The 19,276-nt window shown below is 39.8% G+C and overlaps 1 protein-coding gene across 3 annotated transcripts in view; it reads right to left on the bottom strand.

The window, feature by feature from the left end:
• The window catches only part of SYNJ2 (synaptojanin 2), a 66,341-nt gene that overhangs the window by 22,094 nt on the left and 24,971 nt on the right, over positions 1-19,276 (bottom strand). For 2 of the 3 annotated variants that reach the window (XM_058834430.1, XM_058834431.1), the window contains 9 exons: positions 14,356-14,439; positions 12,511-12,572; positions 9,658-9,754; positions 6,383-6,555; positions 5,886-5,967; positions 5,513-5,662; positions 5,250-5,415; positions 3,233-3,424; positions 1,057-1,141 (listed from right to left, as the gene is read on the bottom strand). In XM_058834430.1, coding sequence (XP_058690413.1) covers positions 1,057-1,141; positions 3,233-3,424; positions 5,250-5,415; positions 5,513-5,662; positions 5,886-5,967; positions 6,383-6,555; positions 9,658-9,754; positions 12,511-12,572; positions 14,356-14,439 — 1,091 coding nt within the window. Of the gene's footprint in view, positions 1-1,056; positions 1,142-3,232; positions 3,425-5,249; positions 5,416-5,512; positions 5,663-5,885; positions 5,968-6,382; positions 6,556-9,657; positions 9,755-12,510; positions 12,573-14,355; positions 14,440-14,575; positions 14,802-19,276 lie in introns of those variants that run through there. The other variant, XM_058834432.1, reaches the window with a different exon arrangement.

The following is a 19,276-nucleotide window of genomic DNA, read 5'->3' as shown; positions in this document are numbered from 1 at the left end:
CTGCTTCTGGATGTGTGAGGGGTTTTGTCTACTACACTTGGAAACATCCACACTCATGTGACATTGGATACACCCATTCACTGGGGATAACTGGAAGCTGATTAGAGCAATCATAACCATAAAAACAAATTTCCATTTCAATCTCATTACTTGCACGATTTCCTATGCTCACAATGGAGAGATCTCGGGATTTTCTGACTGGAAGGTGACTGGCTACTCACAGCTGTTGGCTGTTTTTAGCTAAGGTTTGTGAATAGCAGCATATACCTTTACTTCAGTGGATCTAGCTTTTTCTTTTCTCCAAAGTCAACATATCCATGCAGCTATACCACCAACCCAGCCACCACACTGAGCACTGCTGTAACTTCTCATTCTCAAAACAAACAACTAACTGGCCAGCCTGATGAATCAGCATTGGAAACATGATCTTCAGGGTTCCACCTCCATTCAGATTCACAAAGACCAGTAAACACAACAGCCTACTGCACTTGCTGATATCCCAGCCTTAGACTTTGCCTTTAACTTCTTCTCTAGCCATAATTTTCACAAATACAATTAGCCACAGAGATATTTTTTGACAATTTTAGAATTCCCATATGAATGGCAGTTAGGTTTGTAGTCATTGGGCCCATTTTTCCAACATCAGACAGGGCTTTAAGGACAAGTGCTAAATCAATCTCAGCCATCAGAATTCTTCTCTGCCAACATAAAGACTTAAGAGACTTAGCAAACAGTGTATTCTATACTGAATTCAGTGTACAGAAGTTCATAGAGAAAGAGCACTTTTCAAAACCATCCCAGTGACATTTGTTAATGGGAAACATATTTCCAGCTATGGTTGTAAGCAACAGACTTGGAAGGGAGCATTCAACACAAGTGACCATAAAAATAAACATGGCTAGTTCCTTTAGGGAAGACTATGTTCTTTTGGTTGGGGTTTTGCTTGGTTTAGTTTGCTTACAGTTGTGGGGTTTTTTTTTTTGGTTGGTTTTTTAGGTTGATTGATTAGGGGGTTTTGTTGTTTGCTTTGTCTGTTTGGTGCTTTTTTTTACATACCTGGCATTCACAATATTCCCTGCACTTAACTCAACCATCTCTTCAAATCCCACTGCAAATATATCAGGAGGGCAGTTATCATCATCTGTTGGCAGGAAGGAAAAGTCACACCAGAATTACTGTTTTGTTGTTTCTTCTAATAACTTGTATTCTAATTTCTGTCAGAAATCCTTCCTGTAGTTCTATCTTGTGTATCCCCTGCCAAGCTATATTCATAGCTCCTTTAATCTAATCTCATAAAACATCCCCTGCAGTTCCTCTGAAATTTTTTCCTGCTTTTCTCCCACCAGTTGGTCTCCATCTCTCTTGCAGAAAGCAGTTCAGAACAGAACATTATATTGTAGCAGTGTTAAGATCTCTCTCCCCCACCCCAGTCATCACTAAAGCCACAACATTTCACTACTTACCATCTCTTACCACTTGTCATTTTACCCAACATGCTCTTCCTTTCTGACACAGATTCCTATGTAACTGAACTTAATTGTTCACACACCAGTATGTCACCTCCATCTCAATGCCTTTAGTAAATTTATCTAGTTTAAGGATGCTTTTGAAGTTTCTTCTTGCTTCCAAGTCCTTCTTCGATTACCTATATTTAAGATCACCCTAGAGCACAGTGACCCATCCCCAGCTTTGTGGATATATTACTCTGAGGAAACACCAAAGATCAGATACTCTCATAAAATAGTGTGAAGCAAATCTGTTGACCCACTAGGTCTGTCCATTGCCTAAAGAGTTTTTATTTTTTTTTACAGTGTCATATGACCATAGTGACAGTAACTTAATTCAACATGAAGATCTAAATATAGACAAACATAGGAACCTAAATCAGATCTGACTCAGAAATCATGAATAAAAAGTAAAATATGCAGCAACTCTGTGCAGACACAAGGGTGAAACTAGCATGACAGCTAGCCTCCTTTACTGGCTTAACCAGATAGGCACCATCACATGTATTTCCCATTAATAATTTTGGACAACTGTCTTTGAACACTTGCACATTTGTGTCGGCACTGCATTGACATTAACACGGACACAGACATTTGTGTGGTCACACCCTAGCCCTGCCCATTCACATAACTCAGCTCTCTTCCAGAAGCTGCTCAGATCTACCATATCTCAGCTGCCTGTTCCACGTAGCCCTGCACCTCTGATTCTATCAGAGGACAGTCCAGCAACGTTAACACATCACAGGCTTTCAACAAGTTTTAGTATTATGGGCACAGTCATGTGGTAATACATCTGAACTGTTTCTGAAACAGACTAGACTGGACTAATCACTTACCTAGGCTGTTCAAAACACAGAGGTCTGCACCTAATCATGTACCACTCAAGAACTAAGGGTTCAAATGAGACCACTTGTATAAGGGAGCCAAGGATTTGAGGAATGTATTCCTGAGCTACAAGGTTAGGTACAGTACTATGCCTGTGATGCCTGCAGGAAACTAAATGTTCCACTGTAACAACAAAAGCATAGGTTTTGCTGTAGTTTTGCAACCATTCAATTTTTAAATGACAGAATGTACTCTTTTAATTTACCTTAAAAAATTTTTTTAAATCAATTACAATACCAGACTTTGTTACATAAGTAAGAAGTTCAGCAGCCAATTTCATCAAGCTACAAGCATAAGAGTTTTCTATACTACTAAAGAAAAGAAATATTGCCTTCAACAAAGTAAATTTTGCCTGAAGGCTTTGATAGTAACATTTCCAGACAAGCTCATAGTCCAGATTGTATAGGTATGTTCAGCTCCAGATGAGAGACCAAAGAAATGCTCTGATGGCACCTAAGCACGTAGCTCCTGCTCACAATAAAGAACAAAGAACAGAGATATGGAAGAAGAAAATGACGTACAGAGTGCAGAATAGGCAGATATATCCCACAATGGCATGAAAGAGAGCTCTGAATTCTGATCTGCTGAAGGTTTAAAACAGTCACATGGACTGTTTCAAAGTGTTCAAAGAATTCTGACTGTCAGGAGCTCTTCACACACCATCCCACTTCTGCAGGGCAGCAGCAAAAGCATGGAGGAGCTGAATACACCCCTAAGTACTGACAGAAAATGCCCTCCAAAATGCACTGCCTTTGAAAGACTGGTCAAATCTTGTGTCCAGACTCACTGTCTCTAGAGATGCCAGAACATACTGCTTACACATTTTGACTGTGAAGTCTTACCTTGAAATTCTGAAACTCCTGAGAGCTTGGGAGAATCCAGCAGCCAGTCTGTCAGCTCACTGGTACCAAGGATGTTGCTTCGAAACTGCTTTCCCCCATTCACATTCCAGGTCCCCGTGGCAATACGAACACGCTTGGAGCTTGTGAATTCAAACTGACGCTCTGACATGGCCTTCAAAATACTTGGAGTTACTGACAGAAGAGGGGAGAGAGAAAGATGGTATGTAAAAGAAGAACGTGCTGTAAAAGGACAGAAACCATCCACACTGCAGCAGCACAGTTACTCTGAAATAACATTACCCTAGCAGCAGCAATACAAAAGGTAGGAATAACTCCTAAGGCAATGTCAATAGCTAAAAGATAACTGGGGTTGATGTCAGCAATTTCTCTTCCAGAAACAAGGCACCCTTTGAAAATTTGGGAATGGCTGGTCACTCACTTTCAGCTTACATTTTTCTGTACTTCTTCAAGTAACAAGCGAAAAACTCTATTATCTCCCATAATCTTTTCAGTTTAGTCTACAGCACTGTCATGGTTTAACCCCATCAGGCAACTAGTGCTTAGTACTGCTTATCCCAGCCACTCACTCCCTGCCCCCACAGTGAAATGCAAGAGAGAATCACAAGAGTAAAAGTGACAAAACTCATGGATTGAGATAAAGACAGTTTAATGGGACAGAAAAGGGGAAAAAAATATAATAGAATTAGAATACAAAACACAAGTGTGGCATAGTGTCCAGCCAATTCCAAAGCAGCAGCCCTCAGTCAGCTTTCTACCCATCCCCCCCCAATTTATATACCAAGCATGACATCATTTAGTGTGGAATATTCCTTCAGCCATTTGGAGTCAACTGTCCTGGCTGTGTCCCCTCCCAGCTTCCTGTAGCCCTCCAGCCTTCTGAATGGGAGAGCATGAGAAGCTGGAAAGTCCTTGACTTAGTGTAAGCACTATATAGCAACAACTAAAACCCTCAGTGTGTTACCAACCTGCTGTGGTTAAACCCAGCTGGCAACCAAGTACAGCACACAAGCTCTTGCTCATTCATTAGTCTGATATTAAATCCAAAACACAACATTAGGAAGCCAATGAACTCTATTCCTGAAACCAGGACAAGGAATCAAGCATGTCAGAAGTTACAACTTAAACTGAAGCCCTTAGAAGTTTAGAATGTGGAAGGAAAGATGGAAAGCAGCAGTCTCACATATGTACAAATATAGCACTGCCATGGCTCTCTAGCCTGGTAAGAACTCCTCAAAAAAACCTGCTATATTCACTTATTTTGCTGAGTATAGAAAATTAGCAGTGTGTTTTTTCTGTCTAAGCAAATGAAGCAGAGTTAATCTTTAACTACCCAACTTGCATTGGCAGTCAGGCATAGAGAAGTAATCTATATTTTCCTTGCAGAGAACAAGCCCAGGACTGAAGTGGTGCTGAATGGTTCTCTGGAGTAAACTGACCACCCAATACCTGTTGTGGGTAAAATTATCCTATATTTTGCATGCAAATATCTTCTCAGAGAGAGCTGAGTTTATTCTAGATGGGTGCAAACAAATGTGTCTATGCCATGAATTATTAGGGGCCTGGAATAAAGCAGGAAATTAACTAAAATAACAAAAGATGTACCTTTAAAGATCCAAATGGCTAAAAGCATGTGCAAACAGCAAGGATATGACTAAGTAGATAAAAAAGTTGAGCTCAAGAGACTTCCTCAAGACAAACTCAGACAGGACAGACTGGGAATATAGCCCTAAAATCCTTCCCTCTGGTTCAACTCTAAACTGGCAGAGAATATCACCATCAAAGAGCAGAAATACATACTCAAAAGTTCAAAACAAAATATGATAACTAAGCGCAAAAGTTGTGCTGTGGTTACTTGAAAGTAATGGTTTAAACAACAGACCTGTGCAAAAACAGCTTATTTATTGATTTTTTTTTTTTTTCAAAGGGGTACAATTGCTTATACCTGACAGCTAAAAGCAGATGCAAAAGCAAAGGGAAGGGTTAAGACTGGCTTTACCCAGCAGTGCAGTCTGGTCCATGAGCATCTTGCCTTTGTCTGCATATTCCTCACGGTAGAAGTCACCCATGAGCAGCAACTCAATGGCTTCCTGCTTTACGGTATCAAAGAAATTTGATTGGATGGTACGAGACATGGAGCGGGCACCATCCTTGAGCTTCCCAACCTACAGCAGACAGGAATTATGAATGCAAGTGACACTGAAGCATAAATAGGACATCTTTCTTTACTTGTAAATGAAGAGTTTTGCCATTTTTCTTTACCTTGTTCTTCCCCTCAAGGGCACGACTGCCACTAAATACTCTGCTCAGATTTTGACCATTGAGAGTCCACATCTCCTTGTAGGATTCCACAAAGCGCTCAATTATAGGTTTAGAGTTCAAACCAAGGCTCTCCAATTGAGTAAACAGTATCTGGATTAGGTGCAGAAGGAGAAAAAAACACAAAAAAATAAACCAACGTAATTTTTAAATATTTGCTTTTTAACCTCAATATTCCAGCCAGCACCATTCTGTAACATAGAGCTGGCAAGACAGACTCGTGTAACTGAGACTTACAGCCTCCTTCCTGTCTTTCCATGGAACAGCCAATGTATGTACTACAGGTATCCCATGGAAGGTCCTCTGACAAACTCACCTCCTGTGCAACGAAGGACTGTACACTATTAGAACGATCCACGCAGTCCAAACAATTCATTCGAAAAGTACCTGTCTGCAGACTTGGTAACCAAACACAAGAGAAGGGAGGAGAAAATGGTATATTTTAAAATAACATCTAATCATGAGTTGATTGAATAAGATCATCAAGTATTCAGCCTGAATATACCCACCCACATTCTGACGGTGCAAGCACACTGTGCACAATATATTCCATTAGACATATAATTACTTGTCTACATCTGCAACACTATATTAGCAAATCCATGCACTAGTAAATTTGCAGATTTGAAACCATGGAGATGCAATTAAGCTAGATCACTGACTGAGCACCAAGACTACATTTTGTCTCAAAATTTTATTTCAAGATGGTCAATTTACAGTCATGGTCCAAACACAGCAAGAAACCTGGAAAGACCAGGACAAGCAGTGCCTGGGACTGCTGGGACACTGGGACAGAGGGGCAGAGACACTCACCATGGACTTACATGCTCGCCCTTTGTGAAGATTCCAAAGTCTTCCCAGTGCAACTTCAGCTGAGGCCTCAGCAAATTTTCCAGTTTCTCAGTTTTCCCACCTTTTGCAAATTGGTGGTAGTCAAAGTTTATCATGGGACTGTCTTCCGCGTGGGAAGAGGCCCATAGCAGTTTCTGTTTAGATAAGAGAATGAAGGAAAATAAATCCCACTCAAGCCACATATAAGGATTGATACCAGCACGCTTTTATCATGAATAAGCCTTGACTGTTATTCACATAGTTTGTAGTGAATTTTGAAAGGCCAGACAGGAAAAAAGCAACTGAAGCTCCCCGTTGTATTCTTCACAGAAGTAAACCTGACAGTTAGAATCCAATTTTCCTGCAGGGGAACTCAAACTCTAAGTGCAAAGTGTACATCAGAATTGCGCCTTGGCTGGTGGCAGCCCTGCAGCAATGGGCTGCTGCTACATCTGTGCATGAGGGCGGACAGCACTAGCAATGCTCTAGGCAGGCTTAGGGGGAGGAAGTAAGTAAGAAATTACATTTCAGGAAAGGTACTATAAAGTGTTTGTGGTAAACTGCAGAAGTGAAAGAAGCACAAATAGTCTCACTATTTCTTCTCCATTTTCAATGACCTCACATGCATTTCCGTAATCACCACAAATTTCATTAAGGTATCTGCAACAGACACAACAGTAATACATCCTGTTCTCCACAAGAAAGACAGAAGGAACCATTACATAAACTCAAACTATACAAGCCTTTGTCTATTCTCTTCCCTCCTGCACATTCTCACCCCAAGAGATGAATGCTTTTCTCCACTTACATTGTGACACACACTGGACAAACCAAATCTGGTATTACATTAAAAGTGTACACATAGCAGTTACACCAACATAATTGTATTGAGCAAGCCATTAAGCCTTTCCTGCAGAAAGAAATTTAAAGGCAGTGCCTGGAAAGAGACCTGTAAAATGTATTTCATTAGACTGTTACTGTTGACACCCCAATCTGCCCTGACAGATGCTGGCAGTAGTAATGCACTTGAGGATGGCATTTACCCACTGCCACAGTGTAAATTATTGTCAGAGTATTTGCAACTCTACGCTACAGCCCTGCTTTTACTGTAAACATAATTACATCTGTTATAGGGAATGTTTATGGGAGGAACAGCATTTCCTGGGAACAGTATTGATTTTTGGTCTGGTCTGATTCAGGTAATGCATAATGAACAGTAAATGAATGGTAACCGTGACATTCTGATCAAGAGAGCCCAGCAGCAGTAATTACAAGGATAATTTGAACCAACACTGATAAGAATTACTAAGGTTGAAGCAAGAGTGGAGAGAAGAGGAAAAAAAAAAAAAAAAAAAAAAAAAAAAAGATAGAGAAACTAATGATAAGAGACAAGCTTGCAACCCTAATCACACTCCTATAAATTACTTTATTTTTAATTCAAGCCCTTTAAAATCATCGAAGTAAAATTAACTCTACCTTCTTTCCTAATGTTTACTTCTTAAAACACAAAGGTAAAGATAAAACCAAGGAGTCATTCTGAATGAATGCAAAACTTTGGGTTTCAGTGATGACAGTCTAAATTCTTTGAGCTCACAGGGTATTTTCAGATTTTATTTATTTTTAAAATAGGCAAAAAATATAACAATTTCAACAAAACAAAATTTATTTAAATTAATTTTTAAAATGCAAGGTCTTCATTCTAGAGATGCCTAGTTTCTGTCTTAATGTCTGGTTGCATGATATTGGCTAGAACATGATTTTCAAGAATGTGAAAGTTTGAGAAAATATCAGTATCAAATTATCAACAAATGTCATATTTTTATCCATGTAAGTTATTTCAGCATTTCAGAATTGGTTATCTTTTACCTTTTAATTTCAGTGGGGTGTGCAAAACAAACTAGAAAAGCTGTTTTAAAGAGAGGGAAACCAAAAGACTACAGGGGCTTAGCTGTGTCATGCAGAAATTCAGTGAGAAGATGAAAACAGAAACCAGAACCAGACTTCACTCCTGTGCCTTCCTCACTGCCTTGCAAGTTTTAGTCATTAACTTCTTTGTTGAATTTATTTCTTAATTAAATTAAATTCTTAGTTTCTTATCTTAAATGAAATTAAATTCTTTGGTTTTTTGTTGAATCAATTTCTTAAATTCTTTCTTTGGCCACATTCTGTACAAGGGGAGACCTTCACTTTATCATTTTCTGCTGGGGAAGTAGATAGTCCTTCCCAGCTCTTTTGCAGGAGGAGGAAATGGTCACACAGAAAAACTGACAAAAAACTTGACATTCCCTGAAAATTCACTATTGCAACAGAGAGGGAAAGAAATCAGGCACTATTATTTAACCACAATTTTTATTTTGCTTAGTTTCACATCGTAAACATTGCAGCTCAGAACTGCTGGTATCATTCTTTACCAATGATATATACACACTATATATCATATATATATGGCACTTACTACAGGTGTGTACTTAAGTCATCAGATCATTAGTTTTAGGAACATAACCTCTGAAGTATCGATGTCAGTTTGCTAAAGCAACACGCACTTAAGGAGGCAGACTTCCATCAACCCCCAGCCAGATTCAGGCAGCTATTGCACTGCTGCAAATCCCACTCAGAGCCAATCCGTGGCTTTAAGTTCACACTAGTTTTAAAAAGAATACCATACTAGAAAACAGCACAGCTTTAGTTCTACAGTTACCTGACATCCTTGCTTTCAGGTATTAGTTGTGCCTGGGGACACTTAGGGGCCAGGAAAACCTCTCTCCATATACCAAACTGTCACCTGGTGCTCAGGCAGCCAATTCCAAGCACAATCAGTGCTAGACAGCTATTTCTCATTATTATCAGAGCAAGACAGCTTAGTGATGCCAAGTCACCATGCTCAGTGATCCAGGCTCAGGGCCCAGCCCCCAGGCAGCTCAGGGGCCCCTAACTGCATAGATGGCTACATACAATGTCAAAACTTGCTATGATTCACTTTTGCAAATGTGAACTATCCTTAGGAGTATTCAGGCAATTTCTTTTCAAGTTTGGCTAAAAAGAATGTACGTGAATGTATGAAGAAGGAAGCAGAAAGGAAGTGCTGGAAACTAAGCCATGAAACCAAGAAGCACCACTCTCAGTATGTAACATGTGGTAAAGATTTACTGTAATTTCTTTAGAAATACTATTCATCACCTCCTGGGCCAGAAGGAAAACAGAAGAACATGGAGGCTTAAGGGAAATCAACAGTTAAAATGAAAATTATTGCTTTTTACCTTAAAAGCTCTGTTGAGCACCTCCTCTCCTCCTCTGCTTCCCAATAGGTTAACGATCACTTGTTTTCCATACTGCTCTTTCAGAAGCATCATATGCCTACAGCAAAAGTAACCATAATAGGTACTAAACAAAACTAAGTTATGTTGCCTACTGCCATTTTCAAAATACAAAGTAGAGATCACTGGTTGTTTCATCCAGCAGAAAAGTCTCAGCCATACCATCTACAGATATCTTAGATTCCTTGCAATCAATTATTAAAGTAAAAATGGTCTAAGTATGCAATTAATAGACACAGTATTTTGTATTGAACTTAAAGAAAGAAGTGTCTTAGGAAATAGGCCCCAAATCTTTTATGTCACTATTAGCTTTGACATTGCCCTTTATGCTCCTACCTCTTGGCTGTTAGCCTGGGAACTACACAGGAAAGACAAGAAGGGAGGAAAGTCTATTACACTTCAACAGGAATTGCCTGGCACCTTGCAGAGCTGAGACTACTAAGAGTCAGCAGCAGCAATGGGGCCTACAACTCCAGTGCCAAGGCCAGAGAGGTCCAAACACAAGTCACAGGTGACAGGGTTCAAGTATCTCTGAGCTACTGCAACATGGAGACATTCACTCTCAACTCAAATCAAGCAGGAAGATGAGTAATCATAAGAACTGCTGCACTGGAGGAGAACAAAGGTCCTTTTAGCCAAGTTGTCTGGCCCAGATTCTGCAGGAAAAGCACAAAATAGGACAAGTGGGCTGGATTTTTTGGTCTGTGTCACGAAAATCTCAAAGGCTGACATTTAGGGACTGTCAAGTTAAGAGCTTTAACCAGATGCCAAAACACCCATTCTCCCCTCAATACATCTTTTTCAAGTTGGCATTCATGGTCTGCAGAAGCTGTGCTGGCTCATCAAGAAAGAATTAAGATCTTAAAGTTGATTTCCATCATATACAGACAATGCTGTAGTAGTGCTTAAGAGGAAGCTGGATAGAAATAGACAAGAAAAATAAGCACTCACAAAAATGAAAAGTTATTACATGCTCCAAAATAGCGTGTAATGGTGAAGTGTGAGAAAAACAGCAAGCACACATCATCTGGCATTACTCTTTAAATCCCATAACCAGAAATAAATTACACAGAAAACCATGGAAGGGGAGAAAAGAAAGAAGCCATCAGCATTGCTTTCAGGAAACACAGCTAAATACATTTTCTGGTACATTCTGTATTCTGCAACCAGTTCTCTGTATGCCAACTCATCCCATGTAGTTGCACCCTCTGATCCCAGCATCAACACTCTCTGCCAGTGTTGCTTCCTTACAACAAAACTTCTGAAGCTCGAGTCACCTGTTTGAATAAGCAAACTTTGTAAGCAAAGCTCCCTGTGAATTTCTCAAGGACAGAGACACAGGATGAAAAAATATTTAACAAGATTAACATCAATTTCTCACATGGTTAAATAGAACACGCTATATTAACATTTCAGAAAAGCTGTAGCAGGTTGTTAAATTCCAGTGTACTTTTCCATATAAGCAGTCACTTACTCCTTGCCCATTTTCAAAGAACTGTCTTCTGCAGATTGGTAAGCAGAGAGATCCCTAAGTTCACCTAACTTACAGGTACAAGGGAAAGAAGGAATAGTGCAAGTTTATCCTTATATTCACTTTTCTTAGGAGAAAGCTATTCACCAGTTGTATTAGGGTCAGGGCTAAAAGGTCTTACAAAGTTGTTCTTTCCTGAGGTACTCTCAATTTCATGGGCAGTACAAGAAGATGCTGAAGAAGTTTTTTTTTTTCTTCTTACATGAAATATCTCTGTTGTGGAATGCAAAATTCTAAGGATGGAGTTTCAGGGACACTGGCAGGGCAAGTTATCACAGCACCAGATGGCCATGAGACCAAGAGTCTCAAAGGCACTTGAATTTGGTAGGATTTAAGAGCCTTAAAAGCCTGGAGAATGTAGGCCAAGAATCTCTGGAGCAGAAACTGCTATGGTGCATAGTTCCTTTAGATTCTAATCCCTGCTTGGGGTCTTCAGTGTTGTAAAACCATTAACAGTCAATAATGTCCTGTATGCAACAGTTGCGGTAATAAAAAGGCCTTACTAAAAATCAACATACAACCTGATCTGCCAAAACTAAACCAAAACAGAAATTAATCATTTGATCTGCACTTACAAGGTGAAAATTTCCCACAGACCAAATTCTTCATGTGCTTTTCAGGCACTGTTCCCACAGATATCAGTAGAAATACACCCTCAGAGAACAGCATTTCCTAGTCAGACATTCAAAGAAATCAAGCTAATGCACGTCTTTTTCTACAGTTTCCAGCTGACAAACAGAGTCTTAATGGTTTAAAATTGTTTACAAGCCAGTCTTCGCAGAAAATAGAAAACATCAGCATAATAGCATCATACGACATTGGTCACAGAATAAGGCACTGCTATTTCTGTGTAGGAGCAAAACAATGAAGAGAAGACCAAATCCAGAATGGAGTGAGAGCAGTGTTTACTCTTTAACTACTTCTGTTAGGGTGGTAAAGCACACATATTCTGTGTACTGTAATTGTAAACTCATCTGGTGGCATAAACCCTTCTTTTGCATATCACTCAGTATTTCTAAACTTTTACAGAAACGAGCTGGAAGACCAAATTAATTCAATTACCACTGAAAACAAGAAGGAAAAAAGCACCCAAAAAAAAGTGACTAAATTAAGTAAACCAATTCAATAATCTGCCACACCTGGGGGGGTTTGCCACATCATCTGAGAGATGTTTCATGTCTCAAAATTTTCTAGGAAGACATAGTTATGGAACCTTGGATACATGCCAGGCTGCTGTGTTGATGCCAAAGTGGAATGAAACTTACCTGTCAAAGGCAGGTGCATTGGCTTCCAGACCTCTGTTAAGCCTTAAATGGCGGGAACCAACCTAAAATAAAATATTAGAAGACCAAGAAAGAGAAAAAACTTCTTAAATTGCTAGAGTCCTAAGTCACTAGATGTCTCCCTTTTTCCTTCAGAGAAAAACATTTTTTTAGCAGCAGCAGACATCTCTAACAGACTCCAACCACCCCCACACATAATATCCTTAGCACAAAAGCCCCAGCTTTTATTAGACAACATTTACAATTACAAGTGAAAACACAATTACCATTAAGCAAAGGGATACCTACACATCTTTTTATGGCCAAACAAATCACATCTCTTTGCCAGTTTCCTCTTGCAAACTGCAAACACTGCCTCACATGAGTATTCTGTGAGCCTAGCATTCTTACTGCCCTTGCCTTGGTAGGGAGGGCTGCATTAATGCCAGTTCCATGGGTTGTGTATTCTGACTTCTTTCAAAACTATCAGAACAGTCATTCAAAAATACGAAGGGTGAAACTCTGTACCATCAAACTAACAGGTCTCTTGATACGGATGTCAACAACAGTAGCCTCAAGCTCCTTTTGAACAATGGCTACTGTTACCTCTTTATTACAGAGGGCTCCTTCCTCTCCAAATCTACACTTCTCCATATGTATAGGATCATGCACGGTTCCCTGTACTTCATCATCTTTATTTGTCTTTCATGAGGCTGGTTTCTGCAATTCTTTCTAACACCAGTGCCAGGACATTCACATCCAAGGAGTAAGAGTACATAATCTAATCCAGATAAGGCAAAAAAAACAGGCCTACTAAAAAATCAAAAATTCTGTTTAACTGGAGATATTACCCACTAGCCAAAAATACCTGAGGGAATGCTCGGTGGCTCTGTAATATACAGAACAGCAGTGCTGGATACAGCTACACCACGGGCAGGACATGCTCAATCATATGGACAAACTTGGTTTATAAAAAGAAGCAAGTATTGCATTGGATGGTGTTAACAGACAACAGAGACCTTTAGTCATGTCCTTTTGTGCTAAATCCAGTGCCTCTGAACAGTACATAGGTTCTAGTTTAATGATCAAAAAAAGTATCATGTAACCTTTAAAGTATCTTAAATAAACCAGTTGTGATGTACTTTCTCTACTAACACAGATGAATATATGGGCATACTCATTTCAGGTGCTTATCCCTGTGTTAAGAGAATGTGAAGTGTGCTAGGGAGATTCTTATTTGGGCTTACAACTGTATATAAACGGCAAGTCACACACCATATGTTACACACTAAATTTGATGCAATAATCTCATGATGAAATCCTATATTTCTGCCTCACAAAAGATCTGATTAGATCATTATCATGCTTTTCACTGAAATCTTAAAACCACATCATCCAGGCATTTTACTTTGTTTCAAGGTAGCATGCTTCTATAGAGCACTGGTATCCCCAGATACTCCAATTGTATTGTGGAGGTCAATATTATCAAGCCAATCAGGCATTTCAGAGGAAGAGGTTATTCCAAATAAAACTGAAAATGTTATAAAGATATAGCTGTAAGCTTCAGTTTATAACATTAGGACACAGTCCCTTACAAACAGTTCCCTGTACAGGCATTCAAACACACAAAAATGTTAAAACTTCAGTCACCTATAGCCATTTGTCTGGTATAGTTCTGTTTATCTAAACACATAATATTTCCTACAAGGTAAATCTAAATGAAAGAGCTCAGCACTTTCACAGAATGAGCTTTGAAGTGCATTTGTAGAAAAAAAATATTTAATGTTAATTCTAAATTATAAGTAACAAGAGAGAGAAGCAAGGTAGGCTTTCTGATTATTTGTTTACCTGAAGCCCCGTTTGCTCCCAAAACAGTGGAACAGAACCTCTGATCTGCACAAAGGAAGAGACATCATCATCCAAGTAAATTGTCTGCAAAAACAAAATTTATGAAAGGAGTTCCGCAGTTAGATCCATCAGCCTGTGGCCCCTTCATCAGGTGACAGATGAAGACACTGAACTCAAAGGGTAAAAAAAGTAAACCATGTATCTCCCTGTATCCACTTACCGCTCAGCCTCTTTTCCATAGTCTCACAGGGAGTGGAACAAAGCACAACGTATTTGCTTTCATGTCATCGCAGCAGATTCAATTCACTTCTCACCCGAAACAAGAGAAAAAACACCACCACATCTTTCACCCACAATCAAGATGGATTTGATCTACTGGTGGAGACACTCGGAAAGACCACAGATATACTCTCCTGCTGTCCCGCTCACAAAACTTAACTGTGCAAAATGTCATTGCTCCTTGTGACTGATGATGGGTAACGTCAGGTGGGGGATAAGCTTATCTCCTGCTGTATTTACCATTTCTTATTTCACTGCATGCTGTGCCTTGTCAGAGAATCCAAATAAAACTCTGTGAAACCAGCAGCTTTGCCACACCCATCCTGAGGTACAGAGAACAGCAATGTGATCTACTTCTTTTACAGCAGGAGGTTCCAAATTCTCCACTTCCTTTCCCAACCAGACCTCAAACTCTCCCTTTATGTGTTCTAATGATTGCTGTTAACAAGCTGATTTTGGGTCAAATCTATAGAAAGCACGTGATTTCCCCTTTTGCCTTCCCCCATCCACAGTCCCCAGTCAAAGTGTTACATTATGTTAACTTGGCATAAAAGGTACTATCTTCAGATTCAATATGACCACAGAGCAACTGTGCAAAGCCCAGCTCACTCCTGTGGCCTATACTTAGCAGTGGAATCCTGGCTGCTCTCCACGGGAGATACATGATACACATGATACACATCTCCGTTATCTCATGCATGACAATGACTGCTCTGCAACCCTGGGGAGGAATGGTATCCAGGTTATCCAGGTAGCTGCACTCACCACATCATATCATTTGGCACAGCTGCTGCCAGCTGGCCAGTAGCTCTGAAAATAGAATAGGACATGAAAATGAATTTCTCTACAGCTTTTAAAGGGTTTCGTCTTTTTGGATTTGCCACTGGATGTGGCCAATGGCTGGCTTAGGGAAAGTGCCTGACCTTGACCTCTCATCTTCATATGTATTAGCAATGTACAGTTTTTAGAGCTACATGTGTGAACAAAAAGAAGTATTTAGACAAAATTGTGACAAAACATTTACCTAATATTTACCATATTTTTGCAGAGCACTTAAAACTGTTTCCATTTCACTAAGATGAAAAATTTAAGTTTCTTCATCAGGGACACAATGTCAGTGCTCGAAGGATAGCCAGCCCAGAGGTAGTGCAAAACTGCGTTTCAGTCTTTTTTAACCTCTCATCAAAGCATTAAGAACCTTTTCCTCTGTTACATTCCATCCTAGCACAGCCTCCTGCATGGGTAGGGTTGCTCAGAGAAGCTTTCTTGCAAGGTCTGTGTCATAGTTTGAGTAATGTGGCTCTAAAACACATTCTCCCAGTAAAGTTCTCTGAACATTATTGGCACCTGAGTGCAGGAGCTAATTACCATGGCAACACACTGGTGTGCCTTTTCTTTGTACATTTGTGCTCAGGAGAGTTCACTCCTCCTGCAGCTGGACTATGAGAGGAATAAGCAGCCCCACCTTCTTCCTCTTTATCACACTCTCCCTGAGATTGGTCATGCCAAGACGAGTCAGAGACTTCTACACACTGAATCATCTTTTCTCTCACAGCCATGGACCCAAAACAGCTCATTCCAAGGTAAAGCAAATTAACAGCACCTACTACAGCCCTGACATTATCCTGACTAATACTAAATGAAGATTAGGACTTGAATCTGTGCAAAAAAAGATTCAGGACTGGCCTACTTAAAATTTTGATAATAATCATCACCCTAGCAATTAATGAGTAGAAATGAAACATCTAATGATGACAAACTTAGACAAAGCTTTACTTGAAGTTGTCCTGGGGTGACTTTATGATACTGGTATCCCCAATCGTCTGGTTTATGTTATATATTAAGTTCTGCACCTTTAAGACTGGTTCTGAGAGCAAGAGAGGGGGAAAAAGAAGCCGCAGTTTGTGTTAAAGAAAATATAACTCCCACACATCTCGCTCCTGGACTGTGTTGTCTGCAGCACAGACAGACAGCAGGACAGAGCTTCTCCCTGGCTTTTAGTTAGTTTTAGCTAGCTGAAGCAGAGGAATTCCCCGGACCTTTGTTTTTTTCCTTTTTCTTGGATCTGTGCAAGCCTGCTCTGGACTGAACACCCAGCCAAACCCCGGGAGCTCACGCCTGTGGCGCACCGGGGCCTGGGCCTCGGCACCTTCCAGCGCCGGAGGGACTGATAAGAACCTGAGCGAGCCGAGCTACACCACATGAAAAGGACTTTTCTTCCTAGATTTGCCATCCCATCGAACAGCAAGAGGTTTTATTATTTAATATTATTCAATTTTCTGTTAAATAAACAGCTTTTTCCACTTCTCTCCAAAGAAATTTTTTTCCCTTTCCCAGACCGGTTGGTGGGGAGGGGCATTTCCCTGGGGAAATCCCCATTCAGAGTTTTCCTCCCTAATTTGCCCTAAACTAAGACAAGGTGGTCACTCAAACAGCTTGCTACAGAGGATCAATTTTCTTTACAGTATTCTGAGAAGTCCCTGTTACCACACCTAACTCCAAAACTGACAGCTCAAGTGTTTCTTTGACCAGCTCTTTTAGACATCCACCTGCAAATCTCTAGGCCCACTGATTAACAGATAGTAACTCTAATTCAGTATCTGCAGTTTAACATCCTTCTGAGTTACAGTTTAAATGGAAAGTATTTCCTCAGTTACAGAGCATGAATATATAACCTACCATCTTCCTGCCAAATACAGAAGAAAAATACTGACCAAACATTTATTTCTGCATTAACAGATGCTCTATTTCCATTTCTTAGTGAGTTAACAGATGTTTGTTACCAGTGCCACTCATATTTTCTTTTATTGCTCACTGGTTTTGACCCATTACTTCCTCTGTTTTCTGCTCTATTAAGCTGTCCATTTGGAGAACTGAACAACAACCAAAATATTCAAACTATTCGATCATTCCTGTAACCTAAACAGGATGCCTAAACCTTGATGTGATGGGCTGGAGGATCCTTTGTCAAGCTGAAGTCTAATACATGACTCTCCTATGATGGCAGAGCATTTTAAAGAAACTGACATTTTTTAAGTATGCTGCCATAGAGCTTTAAGAAATTATATGAGATTTTTGAAATGGGAGCAGAGTCTCTCCAACATAGTCAGTCACAAGAAAGTACCTTTTTTTTCTGTTCGCTTACAGTGCTCATCATTCTGTTCTCTGAAGCAATTCTCTGGTCTTTCACAATCTTTCACCTTATTCCCATGACCCAGATGAATCCAAAATTATTTTTTTCCAAGCAGCCAGTGAGTTGGAAAAAGACCTAATATTTTTTTAATGAGTGGGAGACTCATTTTAATGACTTTTCTGCCAGTCATTCCTTCCTAAACAGACTCTAACCATTTCATTAAGCATTATAACTGCAGAAATCTTCCCTTAATTTCAGTAATACCCACTATCCTTCATTCACCACTCCAAAGAACATGACCCTTGATCCTGCACTGCCTTTTAGTGTACATGTTTCTTGATCTTACAGTATTAGTGGCAATAGACTTCCTACCAGCAGACTTGTTAAGCAAGCATGTTTAAAGACTAAGACAACTTTCCAGATCAGGAATGGACATAATCTTAGCAGCCACATGCACTGTAAGAAACCCTATTTGCTAAAATCTTAAATAACTACTGATAATACATTTAGACTGAAATTACACTCATACATAAAAGATTCCAGCTTCGTTGCTTATGCATGGACAAGTACAATTTCTTTTCTCATATTCTTCATAGTCTTAATCAGTTTTTGTGCACAATGTCATATTTTCTACAAGCACATATCTGTCCCACTTTTTTGTTGCTCTAGTTTTGACTTTATCACCCTGTCCTCTTAGCAGAGCCATTTCCCTTATTCTAAGGTGCTAGACAAAAGATCAAGAGTTCTTTAAGAAAACAAACTTAAAAGTAAAATGACTTATATGCAGAATTTTCCTGTCCTCTGTTTTCCTTTTCTCACGGATAAGAACATACTGGTTTTTCTCTAGAAGTTCAACAACAATCAGTTACTTTTTGGACAACACTTAGTCATTAGGATTCATACATACTGCTAAATCTGTCTTAATGGAGCCTTACCTCTTGACTTAGATCCAAAATGACAGCAACTTGGCGCCTATGTACTTCAGAGAGAATGTTCATTCCTATCAAATCCTCAGACCATTGAGGACTACTTCATTAATCTCAAGGGTTCTGGCCCATACTACAATCCAATCCAGTCAGCTGCATGAACTTTCAAACCAGTTTTCCATCAGACACCATTGCAGCAACTGGATAGCTGACCCATGTGGAATACCTATTTGTCTTAACAACAGATTACTTGGCCTGTGACCGCTGGTGTTAAGAATTTGCCATGCTTTTCTTTCTGTGGTCTTAGGATCTCTTTGCGGTCTCTTTCTCCAGCTCAGGATCAAGGGTGATAGTACTGACAGTTCAATAGGACATTTTTTAATCTTTCTGTTCTGTTGCATAGGGCCAGACCTTGCCCCTCCAATACAAAGATCTCTCCTGGTAAACAACCTTCATGCACTGGTACTGCTAGAAAGCTTCTGGCAAACATCTGTGTCAACCCACCGGTGTTCTAATCCCAGCATGCTGTGTCCATTTATTGCTTGGAATAATTTCTTCACTAATCTCCATCACTCAGCCTTAT

Source organism: Poecile atricapillus, chromosome 3 (genome assembly GCF_030490865.1).
Source record: "Poecile atricapillus isolate bPoeAtr1 chromosome 3, bPoeAtr1.hap1, whole genome shotgun sequence".
Taxonomy (NCBI): Eukaryota; Metazoa; Chordata; class Aves; order Passeriformes; family Paridae; genus Poecile; species Poecile atricapillus.
The sequence above is the reverse complement of the archived record's forward strand: the minus strand, read 5'-3'. Positions and strand labels throughout refer to the sequence as shown.